The sequence below is a fragment of the Miscanthus floridulus genome, chromosome 15 (genome assembly GCF_019320115.1).
Source record: "Miscanthus floridulus cultivar M001 chromosome 15, ASM1932011v1, whole genome shotgun sequence".
NCBI lineage: Eukaryota > Viridiplantae > Streptophyta > Magnoliopsida > Poales > Poaceae > Miscanthus > Miscanthus floridulus.
The window spans coordinates 44,495,582-44,511,426 of NC_089594.1; the positions used below are offsets into that span (position 1 = coordinate 44,495,582).

At 41.5% G+C, this 15,845-nt stretch overlaps 1 protein-coding gene and 1 non-coding gene across 2 annotated transcripts; one reads left to right on the forward strand and one right to left on the reverse strand.

Moving 5' to 3' along the window:
• Positions 1-7,801: 7,801 nt before the first annotated feature.
• LOC136509710 (small nucleolar RNA R71) lies at positions 7,802-7,908 on the reverse strand. The gene has a single exon (XR_010772458.1). It is a non-coding gene; the product is annotated as a small nucleolar RNA R71 (small nucleolar RNA).
• A 609-nt stretch (positions 7,909-8,517) lies between these two features.
• Positions 8,518-9,117, forward strand: LOC136507439 (uncharacterized). Its single transcript, XM_066502163.1, has one exon. The coding sequence runs from the start codon at positions 8,518-8,520 to the stop codon at positions 9,115-9,117; it is 600 nt and encodes a 199-aa protein (XP_066358260.1).
• The last annotated feature ends 6,728 nt before the right edge of the window (positions 9,118-15,845 follow it).

Sequence of the window (15,845 nt, forward strand, 5' to 3'; positions counted from 1 at the left end):
AATAGAAACAATCACTTTCCCCCAAGTTAGTAATTATATAAGCCACCTAAAAGTTCTTATGTGGGCTACAAGGGATGTGATCACCAGCATACTATAAAATTGCAGATTTGGAAACACCTATATATAACTATAAGTTGGAAAACCATTTTTGCAACAAAAGCTTTTGTTTTTAAATACCCGTATGACATGTTTAGTGTTGAATCTAGCTCTAATGCCAGCTGTAATAGAACCGTCCAATTTATAAGAGCATAAGTACAAAAATGATCGCTAAAACGATCAAGTTCTCGCACTTGGGCCCATATAAATCTGGTAGTCAACTGAAACCACGAAGGATTTCAAACCAACTTGCATACAACCAAGATCACAGTAATTCAACATAACACATCACACGTTACAATATTTCACAAACAATTTGCAGATAAATTACAACACATCAGAGTCATAGTTATTACAAACCAAGTCTTGTAAAGTAGCGGAAGAAAATAGTTTAACTCACACACATGAGTTCAAATACAAGTACTGGCTTGCCGATCACATCCCACAAAAGCATTTAGATAAGATAAACAGAGATCATGCCCGTGATCTAGTCTTCATCACCCGCTAGGTGGAGATAGTACTTATAGAAGCCCTAATAAAGAAGGTCATCTGCAATAAGAGGGAATAAACCCTGAGTACAAGAATGTACTCAGCTAGACTTACCCGTCGAAAACCAAAATAATTGACACCAAGGATCTTGCATAGCTTAATTTAGTGGATCTGGCTGACACTTTCTTTTTGCGGAAAAGCATAAGTAATAATGATCAACTCTTAACCTGAGCTAGCAGTGACTTTTAGCCATTAACCTGTCATCTATATTAGCACCTATACTAAGCAACCACTTGAGTAAGATGCAAACATTATTAACCATAGTAGGTATAAACTGTGGCAACATTATCATCATTCTCCATTTAACCATATCGTTAAATTAAGTGAATCTATGTTGCCGCTGCTCAGTCAAGTTCTCACTATCCGGGAGAGACGGCGATTCGAATCGATTCCTATCCAGCTGGAGGGGTATTCCTAACACAAACTCTGCTTCCCTGTCACGGTCGCAACAAGTCACCTTTGGTACAATTCAGGAGTCACGGGTATGATCAGTGCCGCAAAACTAGAGAACCACTCTACCATGAGTGCTCAAAGACTTAACCCGCCCTTGGGCTTATGCCAATGGTTCTCCACACATCCTTACTGTCATCCAGATTGCGACCAACTATTCGTGACCCTGGCCTGAATCGAGCTACTAGGCTTCGCGATTGGAACGACTTATCTGGCCAGCTAGTGTTAAGCTGCGTTCAACATGACATGAGGACGTACAACGTATCGGTCCTTAAACGACACAGACGGAGTCACTATGTCTAAACCTACACAAGACTTCGCCTAGTCTTAATTCATTATTAACATGGTTCTTTTCCATGATAGCAAATATAGCCAACCGTGACCCACCTCATCCTAAAGCTTGTAGGTGACAGGAAATCACCCGACTTCTACTGTGCTAAGCATGGCTAAGCATTTAACCCATTCCAGAACTTAAATTGGATTCAAGTGCGATATCTGGACAAGGATAGATATATAATGCAACAATTGGTTCCAACCAATTACTATACTTAATACATTAGCAATGATAAAAGATACTCAAGATATTTGTAAAAACATGGGAGACTTAATATGCTCTAGAGCTTGCCTTTCAGGAAAGAGGATGGGCGGTGGTCAGGGCACTCGGGCAACTCCTCCTCGGCGGCTGCTTCGTTGATTGCCTGAACCTTAGGCTCCTCCTCCTGGCTCGATCCCTCAAACTCTAGAAGTGTCACTCCCTCCGACACACCTATTGCATGTATGCGCAAGATAAATATCATGGATGCACATGAACGAAGTTAGGGATGCTCGGGAAATGCACATGCTTACTGCAGTCCACATATTCTAACTTAAACTCTATTCAAATCACTTTAACTTACCAAGTTTATACAACCTAATGTACAATTGCTCATCTTCAGTTAAGGACCTAGCACCTGCACCTAAGCATGTTCTCTAGTTAGGCTAGCACCTAAACAATCAACAAGAACATTGCAACAAAGCATACACACAAGCATTCGTATTTCAGCAAAATAGGAACTATATAGCGGTATAGTAAACTGATCATAACCGGACATCTACAAATCGAAATGACACGCAACAAGACAATTTTGAAAGCTTATGAAAGTTTCTACAATTCATTTTTAGACCTCAAGGCATGATTCCAATCTTTACCAGGTCTAATTTACATAACCACATAATCAGGTCCAAACAAGACAGAGAGCAAGCAAAACTGTGATCTAGCTTTGAACTACTGTAACTCCTAAAATACTAGGCCAAATGCCACCAAATTTTAACAAGAGCTAGATACATAAGTTCTCTACAACTTTTGTATACACCACTTTCCTAGAAAATGAAATTATCATGGTGAACATTGCAAAGTTCCCAGAACTGTCTAGAAAGACATAATGGAAGAAAATAATTATTAACTTATGTGGCAAACATATAAATGGACAAAACCAACTTTACTAACTCATCACACATATCAAAAGAACACCAGAAAGTAAGGTGTTAATCACCAATTCATTTCTTTTAATGCCTTTCTTAATTTATCTAATTATTTAAGAGGAATAATAAACATATATGAAAACTACATCATTTAATCTACAAAAATTACAGTAGGTACTACATGCTCCATGTAGGCTACTATAAAAATTTCACATAATTTGAACAAGTATAACATCCTACACAAAAATGACAAGGTATAAAGGCTTAAGATAACATAAATAGGAAACTCTAGTGAAAAGTGTCAAGCAATAGATTTATATTTTTCTTAGAATCCTTAAGGTACTAGGACAACCTACAATAAATTTCATGGTCATTGGATTCATAGGTTAATTATTAAAATTCACACAAGTATCATTTAATGATAAAAGAGAAATTAGTAACACAAAAACCATTGATGCACTGACTCTGAAATTTTAACCAGAGCTTCTACTCATCAAGAAGAGATCATCATATAAATTTCATAATTTTTGGAGCACAGGAATTCTAGATATAAATTAAACAAGTTTGCATTAATTTAAAAACACATTTCAAGTTTCAATTTATTTCTTATAGAAACTTTACTACAAGTGTCCATGTTATATTTTTCCTAAATACTACACTTCACCAAGATCCTAACAAAATTTGAACCACCACATTTGGATCTACCAAACTCCAGATATAAATTTCACAAAACAGTATTCAAATCTAAAATATTTGAACTATCTTTCTAAGAATGAAATGAGTGAAGCAAAGAGGCTAAAATGACCATTGCTAACTAGGCTTGCATCCTATGGTCAACACGGCTTTGATACCAATCTATCACACCCGATTTTAAGGATAAAATGGGATGCATAATCTTATATGTGTCCAGAGATCAGTCACACACATAAGCTGATAAATTATAAATAGTATCATCACAAGTGTTTATTACATCACGAATAATAAGACAGAGTCTTCACATAAATATAGCGGAAGTATAAAGATAAATCTCTCATGGAAGCTCCATGTCATAGGGACGTCAACTGGTTGACCACAAGTCTAGTAATCCTCAGGAAAGTCATTATTACCATAGCCATCTGTTACCTATCCGGGATTCTTATCCAAAATGAAAATAAACAAGCATAAGTACATGTCATACTCAACAAGTGTCACATGGGGTTCATGAGGCTCAAAAGGCTTGACACTAGTTTAACAACATTTAGCTTTTAGTTGTCACAATTTTAGCACGAGAGTAGCAACAAATTATTTTAATCCCAAGGTAAAACACATGATCAATGTAAACATGAATAATGAATAGCATAAATGGATAATTGTTTATGATCATCTATTCCATAAGGGTTCCAAGGCCACTCATTACTGTGAGCATGGCTGATATACCAGTTTTACACTCTATAGAGGTTGTACACTTTCACTATGAGTCATGATACCCATATACCCGGGTTAATTACTCCCAAAACACTTCCAAGGTGAGCAGGCAGGGGTCACTATGAAGCCTTTCAAAGGTTCGTCTAATAAGTTAGGGCCATTAGATTCACTCGGCAAACAGATGTAGAGCCCCCTTTCCCGATGTCACATTGACGCGTAGCCTATACACATGGGGATAGAGGCCGCACTATACCCAATTCGGCAAGCCATTCTTACACCAATAAAGGTAACCTATAATAAGCTAGAAAAGGTTTTCATACTGAGCTAAAGCCAGAGCCATGTTGCCCTCATAGCTGTACTATAAGTCCCGGATGATCACTTACAAATAAGTCCTTAGGGAAAGGAATCTAGAGCATTTAAAAAGTAGCTAAACACTCCAGCCCCCAGTTTCCAAGTTGCTAAAAAGTCATGTTTTAATGTTTATTGCATATACCATTAGTCAAGTTATAAGTTCAAGGTTTAATTGAGCACTATCAAAGCTACCCAATGCATGTCCCATAGGTGACAAGGTATAAGTTTAATTCTAGGGAATCCCTATCAAGGCGACACATGCAACATGAATTAAATGTATTAATGTTGATAGGAAACAAGGATAATCCCATGCTATACTTGCCTTGAACAAAGTGCTCCTACTGATCCTACTCGTCAAAGTAATACTCTTGGTCACCCACGAATTGCTCATCGTCTATACTTGATAACTACAGCAACATACAAGCATCCAGAAGTAATCATGCATATCAAACAAAGATTAGAATAATACACCAACAATATAAAATCAAGATGAAAAGTTTGTAAAATGATTCTACATCTTACTACGAACACACAGACACGAAGGTCACAAAAATCGGAGCTAAAACGAAGAAGTTATGAATTAAACAAGATTTCTATTAATAAAATAATACACTAAATCTAACCTTGAATTTTAAAAGTTGAAAACATACTTAATAGTAGTATGAACATGTAGATTATGCAATTATGAACCTAACACAACTTGAATGGATCAAATCGGAGTTAAAACGAAGATTTTATGGCTAAAACAAGATTAGTGGTAAAACTGTAAATAGATGAAAACGTATTTTGGATCTAAACCGAAAGAAACTATGCTTTTAAAAGAACAAGGCGTATTCTGGATTTTCACATTGGACTACAGGTTATGATATAGAAAAGTGCAGGGACTCTTTAGCATAAATGCAAGGACGGCGGGTTGAGATCCAAAAAATTATAAGGGCCTTTTTACAAAATGACAAGCGAAGGGGTATCTTAAGATCTAGACCGTTGGATCTAAATTGGACGGTGCAGATCAGATCAGAGGGGAGGGGAAACGTCCGGCGAGGATGGCAGTGAGTGCTAACGGTGGCGCCATTGACGGGACCTTGCTAGAGCTGTCGGTTTCGACGTTCCAGCCACTGTTTGGCTAAGGATGATGTCGGGAAGCAATAGAAGCTCAATGCGAACTCAATGGAGGGTTCGGGTGGGGTTGCGGCGGTGCGGAAATGATGTGGTGCGTGCAGTAGCGGCATAGGTCCATTGGTGGCACTTTGGTGATGCGAGTAAGAGAACAGAGTGCAACAGAGAAAGCAAGAGAAACACCTAGGGTTTCCTTACCTTCTCGCGGAGCTTGGGGTTGTGGTCGTGATAGCGAAGGAGCGGTGAATCAGCAAATTTGATGGCGGTGGCTCGCTTCAAGGGCTACAGTAGTGCTGCTGCTAGCTGTATGCGAGGCAGCTGCATTGGGGCGAGATAGGAAGTTGGCATTGTGGGGTCAAGCGCTATTTGTGGGGGCTCGACTCAACATGGGCAGCACGCCAAGACGCGACGTGGCGGAGGCGGAATCGGCGGCGTTGGCAGTGTCCATGCCAGACACAAGCTGAGGAAGGAGATGACCCTAACACGTGGGCCCAACATGTCAGCAAGAGGAGAGAGCACAGGCGGCTGTGCTGGGCTAGGCCGTGGGGAGAAAGAGGCGGCTGCGTGGCTGGACCGGTTCAAGAGTAGGGCTCGAGAGAGGGAAGGTCGAGTGGAGCGGCCCAAGAGCGGGAGAGGGACCAACAGGCCAAAAATGTGAGAGGGAGAGAGTTTTCCTTTTCTTTTTCTAAACTAATTTTCCAAACCAATTTTAAAATACAAATTCAAATCAATTTGAAATTTCATTTCAAACCACACAATACAAAAATAATATGCAACAACATGATTGCATAAGCATGTATGTAGACCTTATATTTGATTTTAATTTGATAAACTTTATTATTTTTTTCTCTGTTGCATGCTAACACTAATGCATAAATAAATCCAATTCACCTATTTTCAAAATGTTGCAAATTTTAGGGTGTTACAATGGTTCATCGTGCCATCAGGTGTGCCCAAGTCCTTTACCTGTTGATCCGTAGGGTCGGGGACCCAGGGGGATTTGGGTAGTTTCTGTATACGCAAGCGTGGTGCTTGGGTATGGAGAGACAGGTGAATGCATTGTCCCTTTCTACGGTTGAGGGGTAGGTGGCAGGTGGTGATAGCCCTGTTCGTCTCTTGTAATCCCCCATGTTCGACTAGGGTGTAGGAGTCTAAATTGTCATATGAGGTTGCTAGCAGACCAGTACTCGGTGGCCTCCTGACCTGCTTCACACTTAGCCCTAAAACTAATTATGTAATTTGTATGATCATTAACTAATATTTGTATGACTATACTAGACCAATGCCTGCTCAACTTAGGATTATTCTTTTATTCTTTCTTTTCTATTTTATTCTTTGAGGAATGCCAAGTGTGTGTCCACTATCTTGAAATCACCGTTCATACCCCTGCTATAAGCATTGGTGTACTTGCAAGCATTATTATTCAAGTTCATATCCATACTAGACCCTTAATCAAATGCCTTCCTTTGGGAATATATAAATAATGATACCCTGAATACTTCTGGGTGAAATGCTACAATGATAGCTTCATGCACTATAAATATCTAAAATTGTTAAGGAACTATCAATGCTATTACTTAGTGGCATCGCTAATTATTAGTGATGATGCTAAGAAATACCAACAAGCATTTCTGGCGCAGTTGCTAGGGATACAAACCTAGTAGCTACACTAAGAAGTGTCAACAAGCATTTCTAGCGCCATTATCAGGGATACAAACCTAGTAGCTATGCTAAGAAGTGTCAACAAGCATTTATGGTGCTGTTACTGGGGAAGGCATATTGATTAAAGAATCTAGTAGGACATGTTCATGATAATATGCATGTAAGGTAGCCATTGTTTATGCAACTAACTTTGTGTGTTTTCTCCTATAATGGATGAAAATAGTTTAGTGTATGACCGGTTACAAACTGCTGGAAAACTACATCAAGAATCCAGAGGCACTCCTAAGGAAGAAACGGTCTCGTGCCGCTTCTTCTGCTACTCTTCCGACAGTTGAACCAGTCACCCCCGCACCATTCGCTACTCCAATCATGGCCAAGATCCTCCACGACTACTCCACCCCCATTGTTGCTAATGTGCCCATTGGGGCCACTGTTAACATTGGGATGGGAACTTCAAACTCTGTACCGGCCTCATCATGATGGTGGTTTTCCTAGCGAGGATGCAAACATGCATCTCCAACACTTCCTCAAGTTGTGCGACATGATCATCATCATGGACATCGCACCTAAGAGCATAAGGCTTCGCTTGTTTCCATTCTCCCTCTTGGGGAAGGCAAATCAATGGTTCTACAAGGAAAAGGAAGCTATCAAGATGTGGGACAAATGTTCCATGACATTCCTCACCAAGTTCTTTCCCATAGGCAAAACCGATGCCCTGAGGGGACAAATTTCAAACTTCCAGCAAAGCTCCATGGAAACCATTCCTGAGGCATGGGAAAGGCTGCAAGACTACATCCAAGCATGCCCACACCATGGGATTGAAAACTAGTTAGTGCTCCAAAATTTTTATGATGGATTAATACCCATGTCTAGGGGCCACCTCGATGCTGCTGCTGGAGGCACTTTCCTTTCCCTCACCATTGATGGAGCCATGGCTCTCATCAATAAAATGGTGTCAAATCAAAGCTGGAGGAGGAAAGGAAAACACAAAAAGGAATGCATACCATGGAGGACATGGACATGCTTTCCACAAAAATAGATTTATTGATGAAAAGACTGGAGGAACGGGCCTAAGAGAAAGACGCCATGATGGGCACCGTCCAGGACATGTACTTACACATGATGTGTGAGGTCTGTGGAAAAGTTAGCCAATCGGGGAATGATTGCCCCAAAACCCACGAAGAAGCTTCCTTCATCAACAACGAGTTTCGCCAACCAGGTAATAACGGGTGGAATAACCAATCCCGCCCGTTAGGTAATTCGAACTACAACTCCAATTACAATTCAAATCAGCCTTCGTCAAAAGACTTGGTACTAGGCCAAGCCAAAATAAATGAAAGTTTAACTAAAAAACTCACAACTAATGATAAAATCCTTGAAAATATAAACTCTCAGATTGAAGGTTTAACTTTTGCTATTAAGAGTACGATGAGGTTCAATAAAATGATAGAAACACAGTTAGCTCAAATAGTTGCTGCGATCCCTATTGATAGTAATGGAAAAATTCCTGTGCAACCTAAAAAATCTCTTGAGAAAATAAATGCAGTGACCATGAGGGCTGGTAAGACCACTCGTGATCCACCAAATCCTAACCAGTCTGCTAGAAAAGTGAAAGGGCACCAGGAGGTCAAATCTTCAATAACCCAAAAAGAAAAAGAACAAGAAGAGGAGACGACACTAAAGGACTTCGTCAACACCAGCTACCTGTCGTTTCCCACAAGGAACCGCAAGCAGGCCATGGATGAGCAATTCGCTCGTTTTGTTGAGATGATCGAGAAGATACATGTAAGCGTCCCCCTAATGGACGTCTTGCATGTACCTTCCTATGCCAAGTACAACAAGGACATCATCAACAACAAGCGACCACTACCATCCACAGAGGTCGTCAAGCTGACAGAAGAGTGTAGCGCTACTATACTCGACTTTCCTAAAAAGAAAAGGGATCCTGGGTGCCGTGCCCCACAATCTCATGTTCCATCGGGATCTAGTATTTCAACCAAGCTTTGTGCGACCTTGGGGCTAGCGTAAGCGTTATTCCTAAGGCCGTCTTTAACAAGCTAAACCTCACACAATTGACGCCAACACCAATGATGCTTCATTTGGCTGATTTGACGGTTCGTTATCCGGTAGGGATAGCCAAAGATATTCCGATGAAAATCCGAGATTGCTACTTCCCTATCGACTTCATGGTGCTCGACATGGAGGTCGCAAAAGAATCGACCCTCATCCTTGGGCAACCCTTCTTGAGCACTGTAGGAGCCCAAATTAATGTTAGAGCCAGAGAAATCCTCTTCAATATCCATGGAAATGAAGAAAAATTCACCTTTAGGCCTAGGAAGGAGCAATGCTCCATGATTTATATCAAGTACGAGTTGAACCCATAAGGCCTAAGGGAGGTCCATATCCAACCTCAAATGGTGGACAGGCCTATGAAGAAGAACAAGCCGGTGTGGAAACCCAAAGAAGAAGCTTCGAAGGCCACCACCACACCACCAAAAACAGACAAGATGGTGTGGAGGCCGAATAAAGAGCAGCCCTCCACATCCACTTCTCTAGGATTGGGCACTCCATCAACAAGCAAGAAATGAACAGAGAAGGGTCCTACTCATTGGACCTTCAAAGGTGAGTCCTTACCAAAGGTAAATTGGTAGTTATCTTTAAAATCACACTAAAATTTTGAATTTATACTTTATACATTAATAAAGGAAAATGATAATAATAAAGTTTACCTCTTTACCTCTATTCCAATTAAATAAATCCCACTTGTTCTATACAAAGTATACTTTGGTTTGAGGCATGGTTAGTATATGATCATGTCTTCATAGGCTTTTTGATGAGGACATCAACACTGATCATACATCCACGCCGTCCACGCCGACACCTGCTGGTCCTATTACCCGTGCTCGTGCTCGAACACTTAATCATCAAGTGAGTTCCTTCTTGAGCTCTTGTCGATCCTGTTTAGATCTTGGAGACACGTGCACTCTTGTTTTGATTAGGAATCAAGGAGAAGACCGAAAGGGAAAAGGACTCGCGTAGGCTGGATTCGGACTGCAGCACACCTCCAACTTGCGACGGTCGCCACGGTTACATACGGAGTCGGATTGGGGTGATTCTGGACTTGTTGGAAAGCTAATAAAGTCTACTTTCATACGGATCTGACCTCATACTCATACCTGCTCATAAACGGCGTCAACAGCCCAAAAATCACCGAGAGGTCTATTCTGTCTAGGGTGCTGCGCCACCTTAAGTTAGCCCAATGGGCTTGTATCGTTTAGAGTCCAGTAGGGACGCGTCCTAGGGTTGGAGCACGACCCAAACTCTCTTGTGGTCATCCTCCACACGTCATATACCCTTAGCCACCACCAGGAACACTTGGGTTTTGTTTAGATCAAGTTTAGCCTTTGCTACTTGCTTGTAGGCGCACGTGCTGATCCAGCCGCCCATCTCCTTGTCTTCGGAACCCCACTCAAAATAAGATTCAGTTTGAGGCTTTCAATTTCATCTTGCAAATTCAGTGCTTGTTTCCTTGTTCTTGCTTGTTCTTCGATTGCTTGTAGGACGGGAGCCCTAGTGGCTGGTTGTCGCGCTCCACAAGATCATGACGGCCTTTGGAGGTGGTGTATCGGTTGCTAAGGCGCGGTCTTGGAAGGCTGTAGTCGGGCCGTGAACGTCATCTCCATCCACCAAATAGAGTGATCTCATGCCTCTCATCGAAAGATCGTCCATAAACCCTAGCGGGTTCATATCAATTGGTAATCAGAGCAAGGTTTATCGGTGAGAGACTTGTAATTCTTCGCTGTTTTTATTTTTCCTATAGTCCAAAAAAGCCAAAAAAAATAGTAGATTAGTTTCCTACAATCCTATAGACCTTTGGGCCGTGGCTAGTGCTACCTAGTTAGGGCTTGTTGAGTCGTCGGTTGCATCGGTTGTGTCAAGTTGCTGGTCTTAGTTTTAGTCCTTTAGAGTTTTGAGTTCTTGTCACGTTCTATCACAACACGCGCTATCATATAGTCTCTCTGTTGGCCGAATCCAAGTAGGGTTTGAAGTTTGAATCGGACAAGGAATCGGCTGTTCCTCTCTATTGGCCGAATCCAAGTAGGTTTTCAAGTTTGAGTCGGATCAAGGAATCGGGTATTCCTCGCTGTTGGCCAAAGTCCGAGTAGAATTGGAAGTTCCAATCGGACGAGGAATCAGTTCACCCTATGCTACAAATATCAAACGAAGCACGCAGCAAGTATTCATATCTAAACGAGTGGCTTACTCTAGAGAAAGAGAGAGAGAAGTGTGTGTGCTGAGTTACTCTTTGGGAGTGTTCTTGTTCATATAATCAGTTTTGAGTGCCCCTGAAAAAAAAGAAAAAAAAATATTCAAAAAAAAAAGAAAGAAAAAAGAGAAAGAAGCAAAAGAAAGGAAGAGAAAGGGGCTGATCTTAGAGATTTTTTTTCGTTCACTTTGGGTGGTGTGTTGTGCTCTCCTTTGTGTCCAGGCTCGCGTCTCTAGCACGGTCTAGACTAGGACCAGCACAGTACCGCCGGTTGAACGATTATTCAGCTTGCTTTTTGTAACTAACGTGGTGCTAGTTCGTTCCTTGTTTCAGCCCACCTATAGCTCCACATATTCTACAGCTTGATAGGTCTCGTGCTGCAGCACCGATACACTTCATCCATTGCTGCAGACTTGTTGGTAGACGACCCCTCCTGTCGAGCAAGGTAAGAACTGGTAAGAACTTGTGTAACAGGTGGAGAGTGAGCGACTTGCTGTAGCTACATCCTAGTAGTTGTAGGGCTTTTATTTCTTCACTTGTCTTCTTGTTGTCTTTGTCTTTGAACCATGCCAGGGACCGACGAAGATAACCAAATTCCCCATTCGCCTCACACAAAGGGCATCATACAACATTTTGAAAGGAAAGTGAAGTTGCACATGGAGGGACTTGATAATGACTTGCAGGTGACAAATGACAAACTTGGGCAGTTGGAGGCTACGCAGATTGTCGCAAACAACAAGCTTGCAGGTTTGGAGCAGTCCATTGCTAGTGTGGACAAAAGCCTTGCTACTCTGCTGAGGCATTTTGATGACCTCCACAACAATGATAAAGACCAGCATAAAGAAGAAAAGAAGGAGGAAGATCGAGAGGATGGTAGTTATGATGAAGAATACACAGGTGATACTGAACATGATGATCGAGACACTCGTGATCGACGTCGCCTATGTCACAACCGTAGAGGTATGGGTGGTCGCCGCCGACGTGAGGTACACAATAATGATGATGCTTTCAGTAAGATTAAATTTAAAATACCTCCTTTTGATGGTAAATATGACCCTGATGTATACATTACTTGGGAGATTGCTGTTGATCAAAAGTTTGCATGCCATGAATTTCCTGAGAACACACGTGTTAGGGCTGCTACTAGTGAGTTCACAGATTTTGCTTCTGTTTGGTGGATTGAATATGGCAAGAAAAATCCTAATAACATACCTAAAACTTGGGATGCGCTGAAACGAGCCATGAGAGCTAGATTTGTCCCATCTTACTATGCCTGTGATATGATAAATAAGTTGCAGCAATTGAAACAAGGTTCTAAAAGTGTAGAAGAATACTATCAGGAATTACAAACGGGTATGTTGCGTTGTAAATTAGAGGAGGATGAGGAACCTGCTATGGCTAGATTTTTAGGTGGGTTAAATCGGGAAATTCAGGATATCCTCGCTTACAAAGAATACAATAACGTAACCAAACTGTTTCATCTTGCTTGTAAAGCTGAACGGGAAGTGCAGGGACGACGTGCTAGCGCAAGGACTAATGTTTCTGCAGGGAAAGCTAGTTCATGGCAGCCGTGCATGTCTACAACTCCGTCTACACGTACTCCTACGCCATCATCTAGTGATAAGACTCGAGCTGCCCCCACCAATTCAGTAGCGAAGACAGCGCAAAAGCCGGCTGTGAGTACTTCATCCGTGGCATCGACAGGTAGAACAAGCAACATACAATGTCATCGGTGCAAGGGATATGGCCATATGATGCGTGACTGCCCAAACAAGCGTGTTATGATTGTCAAAGATGATGGTGAGTGTTCATCCACTAGTGATTTTGATGAAGATACACTTGCATTGCTTGCGGCTGACTATGCAGGTAGTGAGGAACACATAGAAGAACACATTAATGCAGGTGACGCGGAGCACTATGAGAGCTTGATTGTACAGCGAGTGCTTAGTGCACAAATGGAGAAGGCGGAGCAAAATCAGTGACACACTTTATTCCAAACAAAGTGTGTCATCAAGGAGCGTTCGTGCCGCATGATCATTGATGGAGGTAGCTGCAACAACTTGGCAAGTAGCGACATGGTACAGAAGCTCGCCCTCACCACCAAACCACACCCCCATCCCTACTACATCCAATGGCTAAACAACAGTGGTAAGGCAAAGGTAACGAGACTGGTGCGAATCGATTTTGCCATCGGATCATACAAAGATATTGTTGAATGTGATGTTGTGCCTATGCAAGCTTGCAATATTCTGTTAGGTAGACCATGGCAATTTGATAGAGATTCGATGCATCATGGTAGATCAAATCAATATTTGTTTCTATACCATGATCGAAAAATTGTGTTGCATCCTATGTCTCCTGAAGCTATTATGCAATCTGATGTTACTAAGGCTGCAAAAGTAAAGAGCGAGAGTGACAAATCTGTTGTTGATGACAAAGATGAGATAAAATTGAAAGGACATTGTATGCTTGCTACAAAATCTGATATTAATGAGTTCAATGCATCCACCTCTATTGCTTATGCTTTGGTATGCAAGGATGCTTTGATTTCATTTGAGGATATGCAACGTTCTTTGCCCCCTGCTGTTGCTAACATTTTGCAGGAGTATTCTGATGTGTTCCCCATTGAGATACCAGCGGGGCTGCCACCAATACGAGGGATTGAGCACCAAATTGATCTTATCCCTGGAGCATCTTTACCAAACCGTGCGCCATACAGGACCAATCCGGAGGAAACGAAGGAAATTTAGCGACAAGTGCAAGAACTACTAGACAAAGGTTATGTGCGTGAGTCTCTTAGTCCTTGTGCTGTTCCAGTGATTTTAGTGCCTAAGAAAGATGGAACATGGCACATGTGTGTTGATTGTAGGGCTATTAATAATATCACCATTCGATATCGACACCCTATTCCACGACTAGATGATATGCTTGATGAATTGAGTGGTGCTGTTGTGTTTTCAAAGGTTGATTTGCGTAGTGGGTACCACCAGATTCGTATGAAATTGGGAGATGAATGGAAAACTGCTTTCAAAACCAAGTTCGGTCTATATGAGTGGTTAGTCATGCCTTTTGGGTTAACTAATGCACCTAGTACTTTCATGAGATTAATGAACGAGGTTTTGCGTGCTTTCATTGGGAAATTTTTTGTCGTCTACTTTGATGATATACTGATTTATAGCAAATCCATGGATGAACACCTTGATCACTTACGTGCTGTTTTCAATGCTCTACGTGATGCACGTTTGTTTGGTAACCTTGAGAAGTGCACTTTCTGCACTGATCGAGTATCGTTTCTTGGCTATGTTGTCACTCCACAGGGAATTGAGGTTGATAAAGCCAAGGTGGAAGCTATACAAGGATGGCCTGTACCCACGACGGTCACACAAGTGCGGAGTTTCCTAGGACTTGCTGGTTTCTATCGCCGTTTTGTGAAGGACTTCAGCATCATTGCTGCACCATTGAATGAGCTTACAAAGAAGGGAGTGCCCTTTTCTTGGGGCAAAGCACAAGAGCACGCCTTCCATGTGCTGAATGATAAGTTAACACATGCACCACTACTCCAACTCCCTGATTTTAATAAGACTTTCGAGCTTGAATGTGATGCGAGTGGAATTGGATTGGGTGGTGTTTTGTTACAAGAAGGAAAACCTGTTGCATACTTTAGTGAGAAATTGAGCGGGCCTATTCTTAATTATTCTACATATGATAAGGAATTATATGCTCTAGTGCGGACATTAGAAACATGGCAGCATTATTTGTGGCCCAAAGAATTTGTTATACATTCTGATCATGAATCTTTGAAGCATATTCGTAGTCAAGGAAAACTGAATCGTAGACATGCAAAATGGGTTGAATTTATTGAATCTTTTCCTTATGTTATCAAACACAAGAAAGGGAAGGATAATATCATTGCAGATGCATTGTCTAGGAGATATACTTTGCTGAATCAACTTGATTACAAGATCTTTGGGTTAGAAACAATTAAAGACCGATATGCTCATGATGCTGATTTTAAAGAAGTGCTGCTGCATTGTAAAGATGGGAAAACGTGGAACAAATTCATCCTCAATGATGGGTTTGTGTTTAGAGCTAACAAGCTATGCATTCCAGCTAGCTCCGTTCGCTTGTTGTTGCTGCAGGAAGCGCATGGAGGTGGCTTGATGGGGCATTTTGGAGCGAAGAAGACGGAGGACATTCTTGCTGGTCATTTCTTTTGGCCAAAGATGCGACGAGACGTGGAGAGATTTGTTGCTCGCTGCACAACAAGTCAAAAGGCTAAGTCCCGGTTGAATCCACACGGTTTATATATGCCTCTTCCTGTTCCTAGTGCTCCTTGGGTGGATATTTCTATGGATTTTGTGTTGGGATTGCCACGGACTAGGAAAGGGCGAGATAGTGTTTTTGTGGTTGTGGATCGATTCTCTAAAATGGCACATTTCATACCATGTCATAAAACTGATGATGCTACAAATATTGCTAATTTGTTCTT

Bases quoted from the DNA above. Each gene is read 5' to 3' on its own strand.
- LOC136507439 (XM_066502163.1), top strand. From the start codon at position 8,518: ATGAGGTTCAATAAAATGATAGAAACACAGTTAGCTCAAATAGTTGCT.